General features: G+C 48.9%; 1 protein-coding gene across 1 annotated transcript; it reads left to right on the forward strand.

Annotated features, from left to right (window-relative positions):
- The first annotated feature begins 1,224 nt into the window (after positions 1-1,224).
- LOC117135816 (protein espinas) lies at positions 1,225-22,079 on the forward strand. The gene is made up of 6 exons (XM_033296322.1): positions 1,225-2,475; positions 12,786-13,344; positions 14,149-14,262; positions 14,828-14,956; positions 19,195-19,398; positions 19,634-22,079. The coding sequence occupies exons 1-6, from the start codon at positions 1,493-1,495 to the stop codon at positions 21,050-21,052; spliced, it is 3,408 nt and encodes a 1,135-aa protein (XP_033152213.1). The 5' UTR covers positions 1,225-1,492; the 3' UTR covers positions 21,053-22,079.
- Positions 22,080-22,081: the final 2 nt, after the last annotated feature.

A 22,081-nucleotide genomic window follows, 5' to 3' on the forward strand; every position in this document is an offset into this window, starting at 1 on the left:
TTCGCAATTAGTTGGGCCATTTCGCTCATCACTCTTTGAGTGTCGAAAAAGAGTGCAAATATTTAACGCTAAATGGGGAAATTAATTTATTTACTTTCGTCTTTCATTGCAGTTGGTGAAGCAATTTGTTAAAACGCGAACTTCGCAATGGCAACTCTTCTGGGAGAGTTTTGAAGGTAAGTTAAAAAACAATTGAATCCGTTAGTATAAGAGTTAGTTTGTAGTAAAGGTCACTAAATTGAAATTATGGCTGATTGTTAGTAGCCACAAATGAATGTCCAAAAATAATTTATAATTGAAAAAGGAATTTGCGACTCAAATTAATCAATCGAGAGACACATTTTATATTGTGCAAATAATTTTCATAGCACTTTTATATCCGAGATCGTTACTGAATGCTTAAGAAGATCTATGGATCTATTAAGTCGATTGTTGAAATCACCACTTTAAACTAAAAACCTTTTTAAAGAATAGTTATTCCAAATACCAACAGGACATAATTGCACTGGTTAGTAAATTCTAGCGAGCCTCAATTGCCATGAAACAGTAGCTGCGTGTTAATTGAATAATATGTGAAATCGGTGGCGACTCCATTCCCATCCGTGTGCTGCTGCCACACGAAGAGAGTCCCGTGCAGCATCTGGAAGCCACAAACCCTAATTTCCACTGATTGGTTTGTTCCCTCGTCCACGTTCCATCCGCCCGTCTTCATTTCCATTGGCTGACTATCTGCCCGGGGCACACGGATGGATTTCACGAGAGGCCTTACCCGATTACCACATTTTCACCTGGCCCGCAGTCTAATGACCACCTATGAGTGCGCTGCTAATGTGGTAACACAACGCCCAAGGGACGCTGACGCTAGCGTAGTCCTCCCTTGTTGGCCGTGATTGAAATGGGTCAATCGCTAAACCATTGAAAATGTGTCAAATGGCCCGAAGACAGCTGCATCAACCAGTTGCAGCTACCAGAAATCTGCCTCTTCAATAGCTGGCTAATAAACGCGACCACATTCTGGCTCGAACCAGAAGCACTCAACCGAAAGCCACTCGACTCACCTGTGCCACCTGTTTTACCTGCACTTGCTCTGGCCACAAGAGCGAGCGAGCGCGATAGATGAGAGAAAGAGAGCTGTGGTGAGTTGGCTAGATCGTTTGGTGGTGAGTTTGACCTGCACTAACCTGGCCAAAAGCCGCCTTTCGGCCAACAGCCACTTTCTACGATCTTCAGTTGTTTGAGCAGCCCCGAAGCGAGCGGTGCGAGTGCTGCTCTTCCGCGAACCAGGAATTCTCAGTTAGAATCCCAGCCGATACGTATCAATCCGATCGCGAGTGCACGTAATTGGAGCAAGCGGATCGCCCGTTAATTGCTGGCGACGGTAATTGCAGGCCGCCGCATACCTGCCAACTGCTTGAGGTGTTCCCCGTTCGTTAATGTGTCAATTGATTGATTGGCCCGCGACCCGTGATTGACGCGCGTTCCACTCACCGCGATGCTCTCGAAGAAGCGCTGGTGGAAGATCCGGCTGCCGCAGGTGGGTAAGCAGGATCAGTCGAGGAACTACCGAGACATCGTCAACCTGAGCGAGTGCTCCTCGGTGCTGGCCAACACGGCCACCACGATTAGCGACAGCTCCACCACCACCGCCAGCAGCGGTAGTCCCACCCGGCACCGGAGCTGCGACAGTCTATCCAAGAGCTCCCAGGCGGAGACGGGCAAGCTGTTCCCCCGGAACATGCCCAGCATACGGCGAAGTCGCCGCCGGGCTGTGTCCGCGGAAAGGGAGCGCCTGGCCAGCCGGGAGCGGCTGGAGGAGCAGGTTCAGCCGCCGAAAATGCCGCAGATAGGAGCTGGACAGCAGTCCCGGCTATCGACGGTGACCAAACTGACGCCCAGGAAGCAGAGTGGCAAGTCCACGTGCTCCAAAAACCGGGGCAACCCCCCTGCGAAGTGCATCATCAAGTCGGCAGTGCGAACCAAGACCAAGCCAAAGGCGACCACTATCACCCTGGCACCCTACGAAATAGCCCTGGAGCTGCCCAACGAATCCCCTGCACCCACTTTGGCCATGGCCGTTGCCCAATCGTCCGGCTGCGTGCAGAGGAAGCTGAGCAGCGAGGAGCAGTTCCACTCCTCGGGAATCTCCTGCAACGGGGAGACCGACGACGACGTGGAAGTGGCCATGCTGACCGGCAGCCTAACGCCCTCCCAGATAGCCAGGATCCAGGGCCAGCAAATCCTCCCCTTTGGCGACCTGAGGAACCTGAATCGCTGCCGCAACAGGAACGCCGTCTGGCTAAATCCCAAGGATACGGACCAGCTCCTCGAGGTGGACAAGAGCAGGAGGAAGGCCCACTGCTACTTCAACCAGGCCATTGCCGACGATATCCAGCTCAGCGATATTGAAGAACAATTGGCCAGATTTGATGGCCACTCAAAGAGGCCGCCACCGCCGGCAGCCACAGCTTCCAAAATGTGAGTCTCCGTCTCCACCGGCTATCACTAATGGCCATAACTCTCGGCGATAACTGGGCGGGGGAAAGCGGAGTTGGCAGCGGGAATGTGGCCAACTAATTTGAAATCCATTTGATGAGCTTTGCATTTCCCAATTTAGGTGACTATAAAACGGGCGACGCAGTAGAGAGTTTACGGTCCAATTTGATGGCTGCTTAATAGCTTCATATGAGCCGTGCTCCTCGCTCCGTGCTCCGAGTTGAGCAGCAGTTGGGTTCTGGAGGACTCTATTCCTAATCACTGGAATCATACTTTATGGTTCTTCAAATTAAACTGGCTGTTCGAAGTTATAGGCAAGGCAGATCGCATTAAAATGGGCTGGCACACTGACAGCTTTATAGATTTCCGACTTACGTTGTTCAGTTAATACTCGTTATATTGAAAATGGCCGCTTTCGTGTTGGGTAATTTAATACCTTTTGGCTGCCGTTGAAAATGTGGGTCTGCAACTTTCTACCAATTTTGTTTTTACAACTATTGAAAGAGTAGTACGAAGGCCAAACAATTTACCGAATTTACCGACTACAATTGCAATTGTTTGAAAGGTAATAAACCAATGGACAATAGTGTTGTTTTTGGCCCTGGGTTTATAGCCCATTTGAAGTTTGCAAAGTTAATATGGAATTAATCCCGTGATATGTTTGTAAGCATAGCCATTTCTTCCGCTTATTAGATTTCATATTGTTTAGAACTTCTTAAGGAATCCAGAACGATAAGTCATTCCTCCTTGGCGGCTCATAAATAGAGCCAAGTTTATCATTTTCACCTGATCAACAGCCGCTGTTCGCTACGCGTATCAGTTTCAATTGTGCTGAGAGTACAAATCCTACAGGTCGCCCTCGAATAATGGCACAAATAATCCGCCATAAGAGGCTCTGTCAGCTGGAGGCGACTTTGTGGGCTCGCTAAGAAGGTGTTATTAATGCCCGACTATTTGCAAAACTGGCACCGGAAAGTTATTTATCAACTTTCTGGCCAGCACGTGCTCCTTCCTTCGCCTCGCTGTCGAGTTTTGTTAACTGCAAAATGAATTGCATGCAGCTAAGTGGCAACAGCAGCGGTTAAACGAGGCTGGCAGAACTTCGGGTCCACTGAGCCGCCCATCCTCCCGAGGTCCTTCTCCGCCGCTCGCCCGTCACCCTATGTTTGCATCCTGCAGCCTCATAAATTCCATCCGACGACTTCATAAATTGAGTTCTCTTTGCCGCCTGACTGAGTGCCCTTCATCGCAAAGGTATTCTGTATCTTTCAGATCTCTCAGATCCTCGGCATCTTTGCCATCTCGGCCATCTTTTGTATTCTCTGCATTCCGCATGCAGACTTCATTTGCATGGACTTCTGTTCATAAATCTACGCAAACTGTTAATTAGATTTCGTTTTGGGTGCAGCCATAAAATATTGGTGGAAGGAGTGTGCCATCAATTTCCCTTGAACAGAACTTTGTAATTTGAGACGCACATCCACCTCCAGTTCCACATCCAAATCCACATCCTCCCGAGCCATTCGCAATCAGCGGGGCTATTACATTCGCAGTTTAAATAAACCAAACCCAATATTGACTGGCGGCTACTTAAAGCGTAATTAAGCGCCTGGCCGGCCGAACACTTTGCATAGGAATCTCAACAATAAAGTAAATAAGTAGGGACCGCCGGCGGCCCTCTTTTTCCAGCCTGGCTAATTGAAGTTGGCCAGCAGCGAGGGGCTAGTCCGCGTCCATGGACCACCCGAGATGCTCACTCCGGACTTATCGCTTTACGATTTGCTGTGATTTAAAAATGAGCTACGCATTTGATTTTAATTGCATTCGATGTGCGCAGTAGTTGCGAGTGGATTGGAGTGGAATGGAATGGAGTTGGAGCGAAAGCCTTTTGGCCGTGATATATGGCATTTTAATTGAAATGGCAAAAGGCCGACAATCGTGTAGGGAAGGGGCATGGTCGCGAGGGGCGGGGGCTTAATCTGACTTTAACTGATTCGCGGACACATCAAGTAACGCCCCTTCGATGCTCCGCGCTTCAGTGAAGTGGATCTGATTTTCTTTTGCCTTTCTTCCACATACATATTTTCAAATTATTTTTTCGCTGGGCGTTCGGGCAATTTCTCTGGCTGTCAGCGAACGAAGCCAATCAAAACCACAACTTGTTCTCCAGAAGGTTCAACCCCCTATTATAGTGTGTGACACAATCCCAGGCCCAAATGTTGTATAAGCCATCATTGTCTCAAAGTGGCTGGGAAGTCAGAACTCGCGTTTTATTGATTCAACACCTAATCGAGAATCCATAAAACGCATTAACAAAACACAAGATTTACAAGTGAATGGGGAAGAAGACAGAAGAGTTGATTGATTTCGCCTCGAGTTGGGGGAAACTCAATTTATAATCTCAAAGTGGTGGCTCAAAGGAGGGGAGGGATGGAGGGTTAAGTATTTTGCAAAGCAGAAATGTGTTTATGAAACAAAATCGAAAACCGCAAAATAAAATTAGCCAAACAAGCCGAGGGCCAAAAGGGGAAAGGGGAAAGGGCGGTGCTGGCCAAATTGAAGGGCGTTTCTTTGCAGGCTCATTATATTTCCTGTTCTGCCGCCCGATTATGATTATCTTTTCTCCTCGGATGCCCACATATGCACACATCCGAGGAGCTCCGTATCAGGATGGAGTCAATTTAGTGGCCATAAGTCAGAGGTTGCTGGTTGGGAGCGTGTGTGAGCCAAGTAAAGTGTTCTAGCCACGATCGGGAGTCGGGTACTTCGATAACCAGTTTGCCGCATTGTTGCGTTTAATTTTCGTAATTTACGTTTAATTGAAATCGGCGGAGAGCACAGGCCGTGTAATTAATTTAATGGCCATCGCTTTGTTGGCCAAATACAGGTGGGAAGCGAACCTGAAGCCCGTTTTGTGCCGTCATGCCCCTTTACAAATCGTTGCCAAATTGTGGCAACTTGGGTCTGGGACCTGGACAATTACCAAATGGCATTGCCGAGATCTCCAGTCGCCCACACACCGCATTGATTTCCAGGGGAGCTCTAAAAATACAAACTTTAGAAATTGCCATCAATCAGTCGGCGGTGGCCGCCTAATGAGAACCAAATGCAAATCGAGCCAAGTAGCAAACTGGCACAGATGTCACTTGGCCGAAAAGCTTGTGAAAGTGTCTGGCCGAACCGCCGATCGGCGATCGCCCGCACAGATCTGAAGCTGGAATTCAAGTTGATAATCGTGATTTGCTTGAAATATTTTAGCCACTCGAGCGTCGAGATTTCCGCAAATTAATTTCGCCCCCCATCTGCGCGGCACTTTGCGGAGAAAGCCGGCTCGCAGATGGATGCATTTCGACTCCTCCGATTCCAGATAGCAATTTAGCTAAAAAAACACGTGTTGTCAGCCTGGTTGGTACATCCACCTACGGATTACTCTACACGAGGAAAAATGAATAATTTAGAGCTAAGTCATTACAAGGCTGGACCATTAAAACTGCATACCATTATAAAGAATCTGATCTAAGGTGCCCGTCATGGGATTAGGGGAGAAGCTTGTTGTTGAATAATCACTGGCCAGTCTATGTCGTTTTTCCCAGTGTAACGAGATAGGACGTGAGTTGGGTCAACTCGAACACAATCGTCAGCATCAATCCGCGGCCGTTTCAACGAATCCGCATATGTCGCGCCGCCTACGCGACTGGAAGCGTTAATGAGACGCCGCTGGGCTCTTGGCCATGGCTGTGGCTGGCCCTGCAAATGGCAACTGATAAATTGGACCCAGCTCCTAACGGATCTGCGGATCTGAGCATCTCTGCCCGCTCTAACAAGATCCTGTTCGCGGCCTCGGCCATTCAGGCTTCATTAGCAGAGGCCGGGGCAGTAAAAGTCGGCAGTGGGGCTTTCGCACTTGGCCAGTTTCCCTCTCTGCGGCAGAGCAGAACAAGACCAGAATGCGGACCGGACTGGCTGGTGGCTTCCTGGTTGCACCCAAATGCATTAGTCTAATGCGAACTTGGTCTTGGTCTTCGTCTCGGACGGCTGTGTGCTTGTGGCAGTGTCAAGTCGCTTGGACGACACTCAGGCCAAACATTTGATGACTTAATTGCGCATTTTAGCAGATACACATGAATGCGCCTAGAAAACGCTGGCGACTTGACAGTGCACTGAGAGAAACTTTAGAGCACTTCAAATAAATGGGGAAGATTACAAACCTCTCAATTCGATAGTAGGTTATTAAGCCATTTTATAACATTGTCCTAAAACTATGTTGAAGCTCGAAAGTTTTACAAGATTGTATAAACATCAGTGTATGATGTGTATGCTGTCTTTGGGGCCTAAGGAGGTTCGCCTGTGATGCACCACACAACTTTATTTTGACAGGCGGCGATTAGAAGAAGACTTTCCCAGCCGTCCATCCCCTACCCGCCCCCCTTGCTGCTCCTGCTGCTTTGTTAATTGAAATGTTGTTGTTGCCTGCTGATGCAGATGCTGATTCCGATGTTTGTTTGCTCAGTTTCCGTCCCTGTCCCCCAACATATCGCCGTCTCCCTCCCTGTCGCCTGTCTGTCAGACGCTTGTTGCTTTTGTCAGTTGTCATGTTCTGAGCGGAGGGACCTACACGATTTTGACATTGGTATGGCGATTGCCATTACAGTTACAGTTAGCCATGTTTGTCCGCTTGTCCGCAAGTCCCCCTGTCCGTAAGTCCGCTTGTCCGCAAGTCCGCTTGTCCGTAAGTCCGCTTGTTTCATGAAGGAAGTCTCGGCGGCTGATCAAACGCATGCAAAGATAATCCGTTTACGCCCCGATGGGACTCCAATTGGAAATTGGAAATTGAAAATTCGTAGTGCGTGAGAAAACAGTTCAACGTTTTGAGCCTGTTGTGTATGCCATCATTAATTATGGGACCAAACATCCTTTGGGCCTTTTTGCTGACCATCGGAGCAGAGAGTCGAACCAGAGCGGTCATAGACGGCTGCACTTGCTCCGCCACCGCGGTCACGGCCAGCTGAATATCAGGGGAACCAGGGAACTGAGGGGACTGCTGCGAGGTGACTCGGGTGAGCGGAGTGCATTGCAACCGCAGGAAAGACATCAATTCCGCCCGAGGGAGTGTTTGGACTGTTGCATTATTTTCGGTAATTGCTTTTGGCCATCCCGGGATTGTCGCTGCCGAAACTAGATTCCCACGTTCCAACAGGTGAGGCCAGTGCTTCAGGCCAGAACTCTGCCCACCTGTTGGCCGGCCATCCATTCAGCCATTCATCCATCTTTTGGAACTCTGCTCGCGTTTCACGCTCGGTTGGATTTGCTCGGCTGTCATACAGAACACAGACAATAAATTGTACTCTGTTTTCTTTTATCGTTTTTGGGCTGTTCTGCCTTTGTCTTTGTTCTGACTTCTTTGAGCTCCTCCAATTTCACTGGGCTTCTTCGGAAAGAGACTTGGGTCGCGTCAATTATTTCGTAGGATTTTAACGCACTTTAATTTAATCAACTTATTGTGAGCACTTTTTTGTGCCTTCTCCGATTCCCAAATGTAATCTCTGCTTTGATGTGCCTTAATTTGATGGGAGAGACACGGAGAGATTGTTGCCAAGAAAGCAATTACATTTATCACCGGCTCCAATCATCATCATCATCATTAAGCGGAGTACATCAAATTAGAGGAGATATTTAATTTATGTCTAAGACCTGTGGGAGCCGCGTATCATTGGCGAGTAATCTTTGGGCCAGGAATTCACAGCTAACTAAATGGTTCAATTGTATGCTGGGAACGAGTTCAGAACAACGGAACCCGGCTCGTACAATCCGTCAACAATCGGACCCATATGAAGCTTCTTCGGCTCGAAGGCTGAATTAAAAACCCATGAAAGTCCGGCGGCAACCGAGTAGCATTTTGCCAGGGAAATCAATAAGGCGGCAAACTAAGCCACACAAAAACTTGGCCATCAACTTGGCAGCCTAATGGAGCCAGCAGCCAACTATCGGCCATAAGTATCGAAGTTCGCTAAAAACGAAAAATACCTCCGAGCAGACGCCTCAAAAAGAGCGAACAAGTAGCGAACGAATACACGAGGCGAATTACAGAAGAAGAACAACATTTTGCATAAATTAGAGCGAGCCATGCAACATGGAAATCGCTGAAACGTGTCCAATGTTGTTGACAGCGTGGCAAGAGGGACGTTCGAACTGGTGGCACGATGGTGAAGGGGGAAGCTGCATAAAATTAAGCAAAAGCTGTTAATGACGAACGAGAATCGGCTCAAACTCGACTCAAACCCGACTTGAGTGGAGTTGGGTTTCGCCCCACATGCCGCTTGCCGCATGCAGCATGCAACCAGCAACATGCAACATGCAATGCCGCGACATTAGCGGCAACAGCATCAGCAACTTGCTCCAAAATCGCAACTGCGAGTGTGGGCTGGCCAAGTGCATTTGCCCGCCGCTTCTTCCTTTGGCCCCTCCGATTAATTATGCATCTTAGCCGCTGCTGAAAACGTAGATCCAGATGCCGAGCTGTTGACTACGATGCTCTTGTTTGACTTGGTCATCTATATCAGGGAGTGGCATCCGCGAAAAGGGGATTCGGAGGCTAAGGATTCCACTACATGACCATCTAGTGAAATCTTTTGTTTTTCCTCAATAATCCCTTGGTACGACCATCCCATTAACATGCTTTTAACCTAGAAAATATCTCATTTCATTGCCTTATTTCTGAAAGCCCCCGAAAGTATCTGGCGCCTACGCCTCTGCCTGATGCGATGCAGGCAGCTAGCTCATTGCTTATGGCTTATCACTGGCCTGGGTTCTGGAGTGGCGAATAACGTGTACCGTCTAACGGTAACGCTGCACTAAATCACCAGGCGGTACTTAAATAGGCGTTGCAGCACACACACACACACACTTGGATTCGAGGAACTTGTGCAACGGGCCCGACTGGCCCCCAAACCCAGCATAGACCCAATCCCAGAGCCACTGTTATCCCCGGCCAGGTCCCGATTCCAGGTGACTCCAGGTGAGGTTCGAGCCGCAGACAGGCACACAGAATGTGCTCATGCTCGGACAAAAAGCCATAAAGAAAGCGAAGAAGCTGAGGGAAAACAAGTCGAAATGCATAAAAATGCTGAGCGACAGCAACACGTGCAGCATATGACGCGATTGCATGTACGGACTTTTTGTTTGGTTTACGGCCCGCTTTCGCATCCGATGGATTCGGCTGGAGCTGGGGCTATGGGTATGCGTGTGACGTAAAGGCAGTCAAACGCGGCAGTTTAACCCGAAACTCGGCTGCATAGGGGAATAAATTGCGGCATTCCGAGTCGTTTGGGAGTCGTTTGGGCCAGACAATGGAACACGCAACGCAACAAGGTCACGAGTTGGGAGGGCCAATGAACGAGATTTCGTAATGGGCCCTACCCTGATCCGAACTGCCCTGAACGGGCCCGCACTGCCACGCCCCCTCGAGCCAGATATAAATGGGATGCTCGATCGGTGATTGCAGATCGGTGATCCGAAATCGGAGATCGTGTGCTGGCCATGGATAATCAAGCATTACTAGGCCTAATGCACGGCTTAACCCGGCCGAGACGGCGTTTATCTTTCGGCCAATTGTGAAAGTAATTCAATGCGGATTGCCTGCCTCGACTCTTTTCAATTATTAAGAATTGCATGTTACGTATTAATTTCGATTCCTGGCGCTGCTGCCTCAATTGCAACCGTTCTGTGTCGTAGTGCATTTAGCGTTTCCCAGAATAGGAGCTCCATTGGCTGAAACGGGTTTCTGGGATCTGGGGATCTGAGTGGAGCGGGGGGTCCAAATGATTTTGAACCAGTTACGTGTTCCTGCTGCGGATTTTTCTGGGGAAACTGCGTGTCTAAAATTTAATGAAATCGTGGAAACACTGCGACTGCTGCAATCGGCGTAACGAATAGAAATGCCATCGATATTGTGGTGTTGCACATAATTGAGATATTATTACGGCTGGGATTTGGCATTTGTGCAACAGAAAACGTGCTGAAATTGCTGAAAAGTCCGTTAATAAGCGGCGAATAGGATTGAATTGGATTAGATCAGATCGCAGCTGATCTCCGTAAGATGGGGAAATCGACGTGGAGGAAGGAGCTCGGCATTTTTAATGGTTTTAGATAGTGTGAGATGTTATGAGTTATGGGAAAGAAGACTTAATAACCAGGAGAGAAGATCCAAAAGCCAAATTCAATTTGGTGTTAACTATTCTCATCAAGGCTTCTTATGAAACGAACAGATACACTTTAGTTCCAGTCATACATATCTTTGAAGTTACTTAAACAAAGGTAATTTTCATAATTACCGCCCATTTATCCAACACACCTGTGCTCACATTCAGTGCACTTTTCTGCACTCAAGCTGCCAGCTCGTATAATCGCATATAATTCCCAAAAGTGTCTTCAAAATACCGAAAATGATGCCGACCACTCGGTGTTGGCCAAGCGAAAAGACCGGATTGCCGGTTGTGGAACGTCTGGGCTATATTTCTCTGGCCATTTTCGTGCGACTGGAGTGCCAAACAATTTACTTTTAATTATCCTCAGACGTGCGCAATTGCGACAGGCCATCAAGGAAATGACAGACATCAAACCAAATAAACTGAAAATCTTCTTAACCCAAATTTATGTATATGTCCAGGCCGCCATCCGTAGTTGGCCATGCGGCATTTTTGCGTATTTCTCGTACTTTGCGCCTCGCGAAGTGGCGTTTAGTGCAGAAATCGCATGCACCCGTGTGGAAAACAGTCAACAGGTTTCTCTGGCCGAAAAGAGAAAACCGAAATCCGGAACGCGTCTAGGCCGCAAAGTAGTGGCAGCCAAACAACAACTGTTGGCCATATTCCATATTCGGCAGCTGGAACTGCGATTTGAATTGAATTGATCAGATCTCATCTGGCGTGGCTCTTTTTGGCCCGGCGCTTGGCCACTTGGTTGCTGTTTTCCGCTATCAAAGTCAATCGCCAGTCGGACAGTTACCAATTCATCGGGTGACAGATTACGCCCTGGCCAGTGGCAGTTGGTTTTGGTTTAGAAAGTACCCTGTGATCGATCAACTTTTGGCACCGAGCCTACCCGCGCAGCAAATGAAATTTGCATTGGCAGCCACAAAGAAAGAGATGACTGGCCGTAAACTTTCTCCACGCCGAACTAAAAGCCACCGTATGGAGGTGCTAATGGCTCCTGGTCATCCATGTGGTACTAATGCACACAGGGAGAGTAGCTAATGTACCTTCATGCCACACCAATGGCTCTCCACCCGGAATGAGCCATTCACTTTCTGTGGGCTTAGCTTCATTAGCAGAAGGCTAAACTCCGATTGTGATGAGATGTCTTCGATTTGCATAAGCCAGCGGGTATCTTTCGGTGGAATGGCAAATTGGTAGGGGCTTCTTCTCACGTTGATTAGTAAATAAAAGAGTGGAAGTTTGGTTGTTATTCATGCTCTGAATGTTGTGCAATTCGATATGCTGGGCGTTTGTGAATGAAACGTTTAATATTTCACACAACACTCTGAGCCTAACAAATGACTTTAATTGCCACATAAACACATGAGGTACGAAGGCCGAAACATGACCAGGAATCTTTCGGCCGTCTCTGCTTGGCTGCATAATCGCGCGACGTGCCACAAACCGAGTGAAAGTACCGCAGAAAGCGACGCGGAGAAGATTCCACTGTGGGCAGCGGTCAAGCGAGTGGCAGCCAACCTTATGACTGCAAATCGGACTCGGGGTTTCATCAGATCTGATTGGACAACTGCACGCATGCAGCTGCGCCGTAATTGCACTCAAAAGTCATTCGAAATACCTACGGGCTCTCAAAACTAATACGTATTCCGCTAGTCCAGCCGTCTAATTGCAAATGAGTCGGGCAGATGGAGTCCGAAATGATTTAGCGGCATAATAGACAGAATGGCATTCCATAAATGATGTTCTATGGAAGGAGATATAAATTGTGTTGCTAAATCCAAGCAGCTCATTATAACTTACTAGATTTGAGATCACGCCATTCAAACATAGCTATATAGTACATTCAATCATGTTGTCAATAGATAAAGTAACCACCATAAAACAAAGTCTATACAATTGTATTCCCACCAGGTCCAAGTCCAAGCTTTTCGAAATTCATGCAGTATTAACTTTATAGTTCAGTCTCGCTTTCTTTTGACTACATTTAAGCACCTCGGAAAACTAGAAACCATATCCAATGATTGTTTCGTAATCTGGCCACCTTATAATGCTTTCCCTTTCGATTTGTATCTCTTGCAGCACCCAGTCCAGCCAAGTAATCGGAAAATTCAAGCCCACGCCCGCACCCCGCTCCACCGGCAACATGCAGCAGGCCCCGCAGCAGCAGCAGCATCCCCATCCGCCCAGCAGCAGCTACTACACGCAAACCGAGAGCGAGCTGCTGCAGATTGAGGCGGGCGGCACGGGCCTGACCTTCGCCTCCCACTCGCAACGCCCCGAATCGGCGATCAGCCAGGTGGCATCCACCGCCCACCTGGACGTGCCCTCGGCCGCCTCCAGCGGCAGCGGGGGCAGTGCGGTCAGTGGGGGCAGCGGCGGAGCTCCGGAATCCGCGGGGCGCTTTGTGTCCCCGCTGCAGCGCCGCCACTGCCAGCCGCCCAGCCACCTGCCGCTGAACTCGGTGGCCTCCCCGCTCCGCACCGCCAGCTACAAGTCGGCGGCGGCGGTCGCGGGTCATGGCTTCCACCACAGCCACCACCAGCAGCTGGACTTCCAGCGGAACTCGCAGTCGGACGACGACAGCGGCTGTGCCCTCGAGGAGTACACTTGGGTGCCGCCGGGTCTGCGGCCCGATCAGGTAAGACACACTGCAAGAAAGATGGGTGGCAAACCCAGTTTATGAACAAAGAACAGACTCACAAACAAGTTATTGTTCATCCTCGTTTTCATATTCGTTTCTTTATATATTAAAGTAAAGAACACAAAGTATTTCTTTGAGTGTTTGAACCGAAACAAGCCCAGTATCTTCAGCATAATGATGACGAGCATACATGTGTTCCGATTTGTCGCAACAAATTAAGTGAAATCTCGGGAGATGTGGGGCGAGGTGGTTGCCTTTTGGGGCCGCAGGCCACCCGCTGCCAGCTTTTGCTTGCCATCGATTTTCCACGCTCTCCCAATCGCATTCCCCGGCCAAAACCAAATCCAGTTCAAGTCTGGTCGTTGGCCACTTGAGCGCTTAAGGAAATCGGTTGGACACCGCTTTAATTTCACGCTGGAAAATCCGAAAAATTATCGCTCCCGAATCGCGATCGGTATTTGTATCTGGTGGAAAGCGAAAGCGTTTTGTAATTACCGCCGATACATTCGGTGGCAATTAGAGCTTGAAATGCCAGTCGATATTTTTTCGGGGCGGAGGCTTACATAAAAGCTCCTGGGAAAAGCCGAAGTCGGCCCGCAATTTTCCTTTTCCTCGATTCATTTTTCCCATGAGCATTGCGACACTTTCCACCTGCACGAATTTGTGGGCGTGAGTTCGTTTAAAAACGCGTTTTTGGTTGCCTCCTTATTTCTTTCTCCAAATTTAATACATCCCATAGCAGTTAGCTTGAGTTTAATCGGAAGCTAATCCAACTTTCCGACTTCCACTTCCACTTTCCAGGTCCGCTTGTACTTCAGTCAACTGCCAGACGACAAAGTGCCCTACGTCAACAGTCCCGGCGAAAAGTATCGTGTCAAGCAGTTGCTGCACCAGCTGCCGCCGCAAGATAACGAAGTGAGTATTGGCCAAAGGGGCCAAGAGAAGAGCATTGCTTCTGGCCAGGCCAAAAAGAATGAAAATGAACACAATGGCAGGCACTGGCCACTTAAAAATTAGTTGAAACGGAACTTAAGTTGTAAGGGAACTAATACCACTCTGTCCACTTTTGATTAACTAACAACGCTTTTATTTAGAGTATTAAATATATATTAATTTCTTCATTGCTTCCAGACATTACAAATAATTAAGTAATATAAACTTCTCTTTGGTATATCCTATAAGGAAAATATTCTTATAAGATGAGTAGTAAAATTGAGTTAAAAACCCAAGTGAGCCTCCTATAAACTTTATTCCCAAAAAGTGTTTTTTGAAATAGCAACTCGTTGTGACAAAATTTATAATTAGCCCGTTGCGGGCATTGAGTGCCAAGTATAAAGAAAGGGCTACCTTCAAAAGGCACGGCGAGATTAAAAAACTTGCCACTGCCTTTTGAGTTGCCTTAATTAAAATTCAGGAACACAGAAGCTGACTTTCCTCCTTTTCCTAACTTTTTTCGTCTATGTCTACGTGTCTGTTGCAGGTGCGCTACTGCCACTCGCTGAGCGACGAGGAGCGCAAGGAGCTGCGCATCTTCTCGGCCCAAAGGAAGCGGGAGGCCCTCGGCCGCGGGGCGGTCCGTCTGCTGTCCGACGAGCGGCCCTGCAAGGGGGTAAGTTTGGAAACAATTTTTACTGCCTTTTATCCCCCCTGTTTGCCGCTCCCCTCCCGCGCACATAATTGTTGCAGAAATTTGCATTTTATTATGAAGATGAAGAGTCGTTTCGATTTCATTTGTGCCTGGCCGGGCGAAGTTTTGCGCCAGGGATTCCTTCTTGGCCCGGTCGCAAACAGGGGAAAAAATTGACAATGGCCCGGAAAAACAATGGGATCAGAGGGTGCTGGATGCGGGATGCGGGCTGCGGGGCGACCGGTGTTGCCAACTTTCAAACGTCTCGAAGTAAAAGATGACAAAAAGATTTCATTAAGTACACTTTCAGCTGGCGGAGGGCGAGTGGAAAATGAAAAACGTTGTTGCAAAAACAATTGCACTGACTTGGCTCTGACAACATAAAGGCTAAGAGAGTCGCAGCTTTCCCCTTTTCCACAGTTTTCCTCGCGCGGAAAGCGAATGGAGCTGCCGGTTGGCCAAAGACGCAATGAAATGGCATTAAAGCACAATGGCAGTGGCATGAAATAGTGGCAGAGGTGGCACCCACAGTGCCTCCTGCGTCCTTTCACAGTCTGGCCCGGTCTGGGAAATTTGCATTGTTATGAGCTGACAGTCGGAGGACCTCCGCCACTCCACTCCACTCCACTGGCACCCAGTTGGAGCTGGCATTGCGATGTGCACTTGGTCATCGTCAGCTCCGCACTTTGCCGGCTGATAGTTGGCAGCTCGATTTTATTGTGCTCACATTCGCCACTCGTAAAACTTATTAAAAACTTTGTGCCGCATGCTGCGTGTCTGGGAGCTGGTCGGATCCTCTCCGGCCGTTCGGGAACCTCGATCCGTCGGTCTGCTCCTTGAATCCGTCTGCTACGTGCCCCGCCAAACGGGAACCATGCCGGAATAGGGACTAGCCCGGAGTCCTGTGCGTGTGTCTGATTTCATGTGGCATGTCCAAATTGGCAGACGACTTGGGTTTATTATGACTGTGGCTCAACTTGGACTTCCCAGAGCTCGGAGTTCATTAGAGTCCCGAATAATCAGTGTGAACTTGGCAAAGAGTGCCCGAAAGTTTGGCCAACTCATACATTAGATACATAAGATTACTTTGAAAGATTTAAACTGGCTGCATATCGCTACTTTGGAGAATGAAGAATCTGCATGAGCCACCGAGAATATTTTTCCCAATTTAAAAATGGAAACTCATTGCTATCAATGAACATGTAAAGAAAAGAAAAATCAATGGAACTGTGTGGGCGTTTTCGGCAAACTTTCCACTTCGTTGCCATGTGGAATCTGATAAACTTTAAAGGGATTAGAAAATCGGAGCTACCCGCAGTCGGAAAAAGTGCTTAAAATTCACAGACCATAACTGACTTGCTAAACGGACGTTAAAATGCGAACAAAGGCCTCAGCCCGGAGTCACCCACCCAGTCGAATGGCGTGGAAAGCATGGGGAAATTATGAGGGAAAATTTATGAAAACGTTCAATGATCCTGAATCCCGAATCCTGAATCCCGGACTTCACAGGGGGAGGAAGCTTTCGCAGTCAGTCAGTCAGGCGTGAATGAGTAGCAACGTGGGCCGCAAACGTGTGTCACATCCAACTGGCAATGATTTTGCCCAAAAATAATGGAATCGAGCGGCGGGCGGAAGAGGGGCTCTCTTCTTGACAGATTTTCCGCACGAACAGCAACGAGCGGAAGCTGAAGTTTTGACAAGGATGTGACACTAAAGGTCGTCCTGGCAACAATGAAATAATTACAAGAAAAGCCATCTCAGACTCGGCACTTTGCAGCAAGAAATATATTTATATATTTCAGGGTACAGAGAAAAACTTGCTTCAAATTTTAATCAATTAAATTAAATTAATTTACTGTGAGTAATGGGTGCTCTTTCGCTTATTTTCCCTCTTGTTTGCTTATAGTTTGTGTAAAAGTACTGCTGATTTTTGTTCAGTGCAACTAGGTAGCAGGAGCAGAACAATAAGGACAACCAGCAAACGAAGGTAAAGCGCAGTGGCTGTTAAGCGAAAAGTTTATGTACTGAAAAGGGCTTGATAACGAGCGTCATTAATAATTTGAGTTGCTTCTTGGGGGAGATTGGGGTTGGGAATGGAGCGGGATTGGCGCAGGATACTGGCTGTCTTGCCGGCTGTCTGCCAGCGAAGTTTGTCGCTCCGAGTGGGATTAGTCAGGACACGAAATGGGTTAGCAAGGACACTGCTGGCCCCCCGGGTCATCCGGGTTCAGCTAGGTGCTGCGATGGCTCCGCCGGCAACAATTTGTCAATAGCATAATTGTCTGGCGCAGAGTGCCTGCAAACAAGCGGCAGCCAACAGCCAACTGGGATTAATTGGATTGATAAGATAAATGAGCAGCGATTGCTGTTATTTACATGACATTTAGCCGGGCTGGCAGTCCAATGAAAAATGTCATTTTAAGTGCACAGATTTCACAGACAAACTAATCAATGGCGGGGGCGGGTTGGTAGGATTTGGGGTCCATCCATGGAAACTTTAGCACTTTGTGCCCACCGCAGAAACTACTTAAAGAGCTTCCTGCGGGAAAAGTTTTTTGCAGAGTTTCTGGGGTTAGCCATGCCAGAGTGCAAGGACAAGTCTATTCCGCCCTCAACGCGTCATTAGCCAGGGAAAAGGGAAGGGGAATGGAGGAGGAACTGCCTAATTAAAGTGCGCCCTGCGCAGCTCCGAGGTTTTTATGATTTTCGTGGCCCGAGGCGATAAATTTTTGGAGTTGCCAAACAATTAACGACGCATAGAGGGCGCCACTTACGCCCCGGGAAATTATCAACCCCGCGCAGTCGGGACCACGGGTATTCGCCTGTCAATGCTTAATGGCTTGCAAAAGTAAATGCTGATTGCGGCAACGCGGTGGAGCAAGTGGGTCCAGGACGGGACGCATCCCACGGAGCGGGAGCATCGCCCGCGCCGAGGTTTAATAGCCTGGAAAGTTAAGCAGCTCCTGTTCCAGGATGATGGCTGAATGGCAACAGCGACGGCAATGGCATTGGCATTGGGACCCAGGATCCTGAATCCTTTGCGGTGGCTCTGTGGTGGCGTCGCGTAATTTGCCTGCGCCAGAAACCGCCAAAACCGAAAACGGAGACGCAGTGGAGCAATCTCGAGCAGAGTCTGAAATGAGGGTGCAAATTGGCAGGGAACTTGGGCTTGCCGTTGGCTCGGAGGAACTGCATGTGTCGCCCTCTTGGTTGATTGTGCATATATTAAGGCGGGCGGGCTAATTGCTTTATGCCGGAGCAGCCAAGATCTGCAGACAGGTGTGGAAAGCCATCGAAATAGAGTAAACGAATAAGAGTTCTGTGTGAAATTAGAATATATAGAAGTGTAGTTTCACTACACTTCAGTGTATGAGCGTAGAAACAATATATTAAGCACTTTAAGAACTACGCTATATAAGTAGTGCATTGCATTACAGTTGCGACAAGGTTCTACCCAATCTAATAGGTTACACATAAGCCAAAGGTTTTCTTGGTAGACTGAGGTGACATATTTAAAGTGTGCTTTCTTGATTCTCAGCTGTGTAGCTAAAGTATCCCCATTTCCTGATAGCAGAGCATTTAGCGTGGAACTATCCTGCTCGACAGTCTGACCTCTGAGCGAACTCAATTAGATCCTTAATTTAGGGACGTAAAAACGTCACCAGGCATTGGCCTGTGGTTGCGAACCCTTTTGGGCGAAACGAGTTCATTATGCGAGCGCGTTTAAACTTAACGAGTCTTGCCAGGAGTCATTAAAAGCGGCACTTCCTGCCCGCATTTCCCAGTTTTCAGCATTTAGTTTTCAGAAATTTCCCAGCAGCCAGCTCCACTTAAAGCGCTTCCTTATCCACAGAGGAGCGCTTCTGGGTTGGTGGGCGGAAGGTGGAGGAGCACACCGGGCTGACACGGACACATGGCCGGCAGCTATTTTTGCATGATTTCCGCTTTGGAAAACTCGAGGGGAGCCGCAGAGCAGGACACGGCGCCAGGACTTTTTCTTGCTGGCGGCTTTTCCTGGTCGGTTTTCCCAGTTGTGGGGCGTTGAGCTTAAGCGTTTTATTACCGTTATTTAGCATTTATAGTCGCTTAAATATTTCTGCCCCAGCAGCAACCAGACGCTGCAGATTTTTATCGCTCGAAGAACTTGAGCATATTCCTCCCATTCGTACGATTTACCTAACTCACTCCTGCTTTTCTGCCTCCCTGCTCTCTCCTTTCAGTGCGAGGAGCCTTTGTCCGGCGGTGACATCGTGGTTTTCGCCCAGCGCCTGGGCGCCCAGTTGTGCTGGCATCCGGGCTGCTTTGTGTGCAGCGTCTGCAAGGAGCTCCTGGTGGACCTCATCTACTTCCAGCGCGACGGGAACCTCTACTGCGGTCGGCACCACGCCGAAACCCAGAAGCCACGCTGCTCCGCCTGCGATGAGGTAAGTGCTTGTAAAATTTCTGGGAGAAGTCGGTAAGGGAATGTGGTAACTCTTGAACTATAGGAAGTCTTAGGAAAATAGGAAAACGTTTTACTTCTGTAGAAGAGAAATTAAAGCAGTTTCCGTGCTATGACCTTTATTCATTATCATTGGTCATGCACTCCAGGCCATCCAGTGTCCTTCCTCTTCCTCTTCTCTAACAAGATACTATTCGCTTCCTTTCCACCCATTACAGATCATCTTCTCGGACGAGTGCACGGAGGCGGAGGGCAGGACGTGGCACATGAAACACTTCGCCTGCCAGGAGTGCGAGCACCAGCTGGGCGGTCAGCGGTACATCATGCGGGAGGGCAAGCCGTACTGTCTGGCCTGCTTCGACACGATGTTCGCCGAGTACTGCGACTACTGCGGGGAGGTGATCGGCGTGGACCAGGGCCAGATGAGCCACGACGGGCAGCACTGGCATGCGACGGACCAGTGCTTCAGCTGCTGCACCTGCCGGTGCTCGCTGCTAGGAAGGCCCTTCCTGCCCAGGAGGGGCACCATCTACTGCTCGATCGCCTGCAGCAAGGGTGAGCCGCCCACGCCGTCCGACACGAGTTCGGGTCCCCAGCTAAGGCCCACTCACCGTGCTTCAACCTCCAGCCAAATAGCAAGATCGCCGCGTAGAGGTGGAGACCGGGAGCGGGACCCGGGACGGAAGGCACACCACGGTCACCCGAAGGCTACAGGCAGTGCCGGAGATCTTCTTGAGCGGCAGGAGAGGCAGCGCATGGAGGCCGCGGGAGTGGCGGATTTACTGCTTGGAGGAGGGGTACCGGGCATGCCACGCCCAGCCCATCCACCGCCCATCGACCTAACCGAGCTGGGGATCAGCCTGGACAACATTTGTGCCGGCGACAAGTCCATCTTCGGGGACACCCAGACCCTGACCAACTCCATGCCGGACATGCTGCTTTCTAAAGCAGACGACTCGCACAGTTACCAGAGCATCGACAAGATCAACCTGAACTCTCCCAGCAACTCTGATCTGACGCAGAGCACCCAGGAACTGGCCAACGAGCTGGAGCTGGACAACGAGCCAGTGCGGGAGCTGCCCCACGATGGCTACGAGCAGCTCTTCGCTAACAATCGCAACCAGGAGCACCCGGCCGAACAGGATTTGGATGACGAGCAGCTGGACAACCGACCGCTGAAGGAGGTGCGCTTTCACAGCGTTCAGGATACTATGTCGCGCTCCAAGAGCTACACGGATAACTCCAATGCCCGGCGGCGCAGGAGGCGTCGCAACCAGTCGCGCAGCTCCTCGGAGATGCAGATCAACCAGACAAACCTCCGCCTGCATAACGCACAAACGCAGGTGGGAACGACGCCCCTCAATCTGCTGAACAACCTGGACAACTGCGACGTGGCCAGCATCTGCTCCACCTGCTCCTCCAGCTCCTCGAGCGACATGGACGACTACGTGTACCGCCTGCCTGCGCGGAAGCACTACGGCGGAGTGAGAGTGGCCTATGTGCCCAATGATGCGCTGGCCTACGAGCGCAAGAAGAAGATGGCCCAGGACTCGTCCCTGGCTCCAGGGGGAGGCAATGCATCCGTGGGCGGGGCACCGGCGATCATGCACGAGAGCAAGAACTGCACGATTTCCTGACCACCCCCTGTGCTGCCGCCCCCGCCCTTCAACCTGAGCAGCTACTACATCCTGGACACGATCCTGGAGGAGCAGAGTCTGATGCTGCCGGAGAAGAAGCCCGGCTGCCTGAGGAGGGTGTGGAACTTCTTTGGACTGGGCAAGCCCCGCCATTCCAACTCCCAGCACAGCAGCAACGGAAGGCTATACAGCGTGTAGCTATGGAATGAGGTTTAAGAAGGGTGTTTTTAGCACGGTTGCCAACTAAGGTTGTTCCATTAACTACTTAAGATTAGTTCATCAGAACACTTTTTAAAAATGTACATATATACAGATGGGGTAAACCGTGTTTTTAAATATATATCTCTTTGACGGCAACCGTGGCTGTAAATAACATATCGTCATGTATAATACACTTAATAAGAAGGCACATATGAGATCAGAGATGAGAGAAATCGTTGTACAAAGTCGAGACTATATCATATTTGCATATTCATATACACATTACCATAGGCATAAGTTATTCTAGAGCTAGATTAGGCGAACAAAACAAACGAAAAGTAGAGACCACAAACAACAAACAACGCAATCAACGAACAATAAACTCCAACGAAATCCTATCGAAGGCCAACAAAAGAATCTCCGAAAGAGTGAAAGTATTATTTGTTTCAGATCTTAGCCAAATGTGCAATACTTTTAAAATGGCAGCGCAAAATGCTAAATTAACTCTTCCACCGGCAAAGCGAAACACAGCGATGTAAAACCATTAGCATTTGCCATATTTGCGGTTTCTTTTCTTCGAATATTTTGTTCATCAATTCGAATTGAAGATTCTTTTGTTTGAGAGCCAAATGTTTTATGTAATTTGCGTGCTTTCTCCGCGGCGTGAAAGGGAAATTGTTATATAAAAGCATGTGTCCAGAATACTTTTGTAACCAACCAGTGAGAGTTAAACGAAATCTTATTTCTAAGCTATGCTATATCAACAAGTGTGTATGGAAACATAATCAAAAGTAAAATATATGTCTGTGTATTTTATTCTTAACAACT

Source organism: Drosophila mauritiana, chromosome 2R (assembly GCF_004382145.1).
Source record: "Drosophila mauritiana strain mau12 chromosome 2R, ASM438214v1, whole genome shotgun sequence".
In the NCBI taxonomy this organism is placed as follows: domain Eukaryota; kingdom Metazoa; phylum Arthropoda; class Insecta; order Diptera; family Drosophilidae; genus Drosophila; species Drosophila mauritiana.

Excerpts from the sequence above, each read along its gene's own strand:
- LOC117135816 (XM_033296322.1), top strand. The coding sequence starts at position 1,493 with ATGCTCTCGAAGAAGCGCTGGTGGAAGATCCGGCTGCCGCAGGTGGGT. Across the intron at positions 14,263-14,827 it reads TGCCGCCGCAAGATAACGAA|GTGCGCTACTGCCACTCGCT; the intron begins GTGAGTATTGGC and ends TGTCTGTTGCAG. Across the intron at positions 19,399-19,633 it reads GCTGCTCCGCCTGCGATGAG|ATCATCTTCTCGGACGAGTG; the intron begins GTAAGTGCTTGT and ends CACCCATTACAG.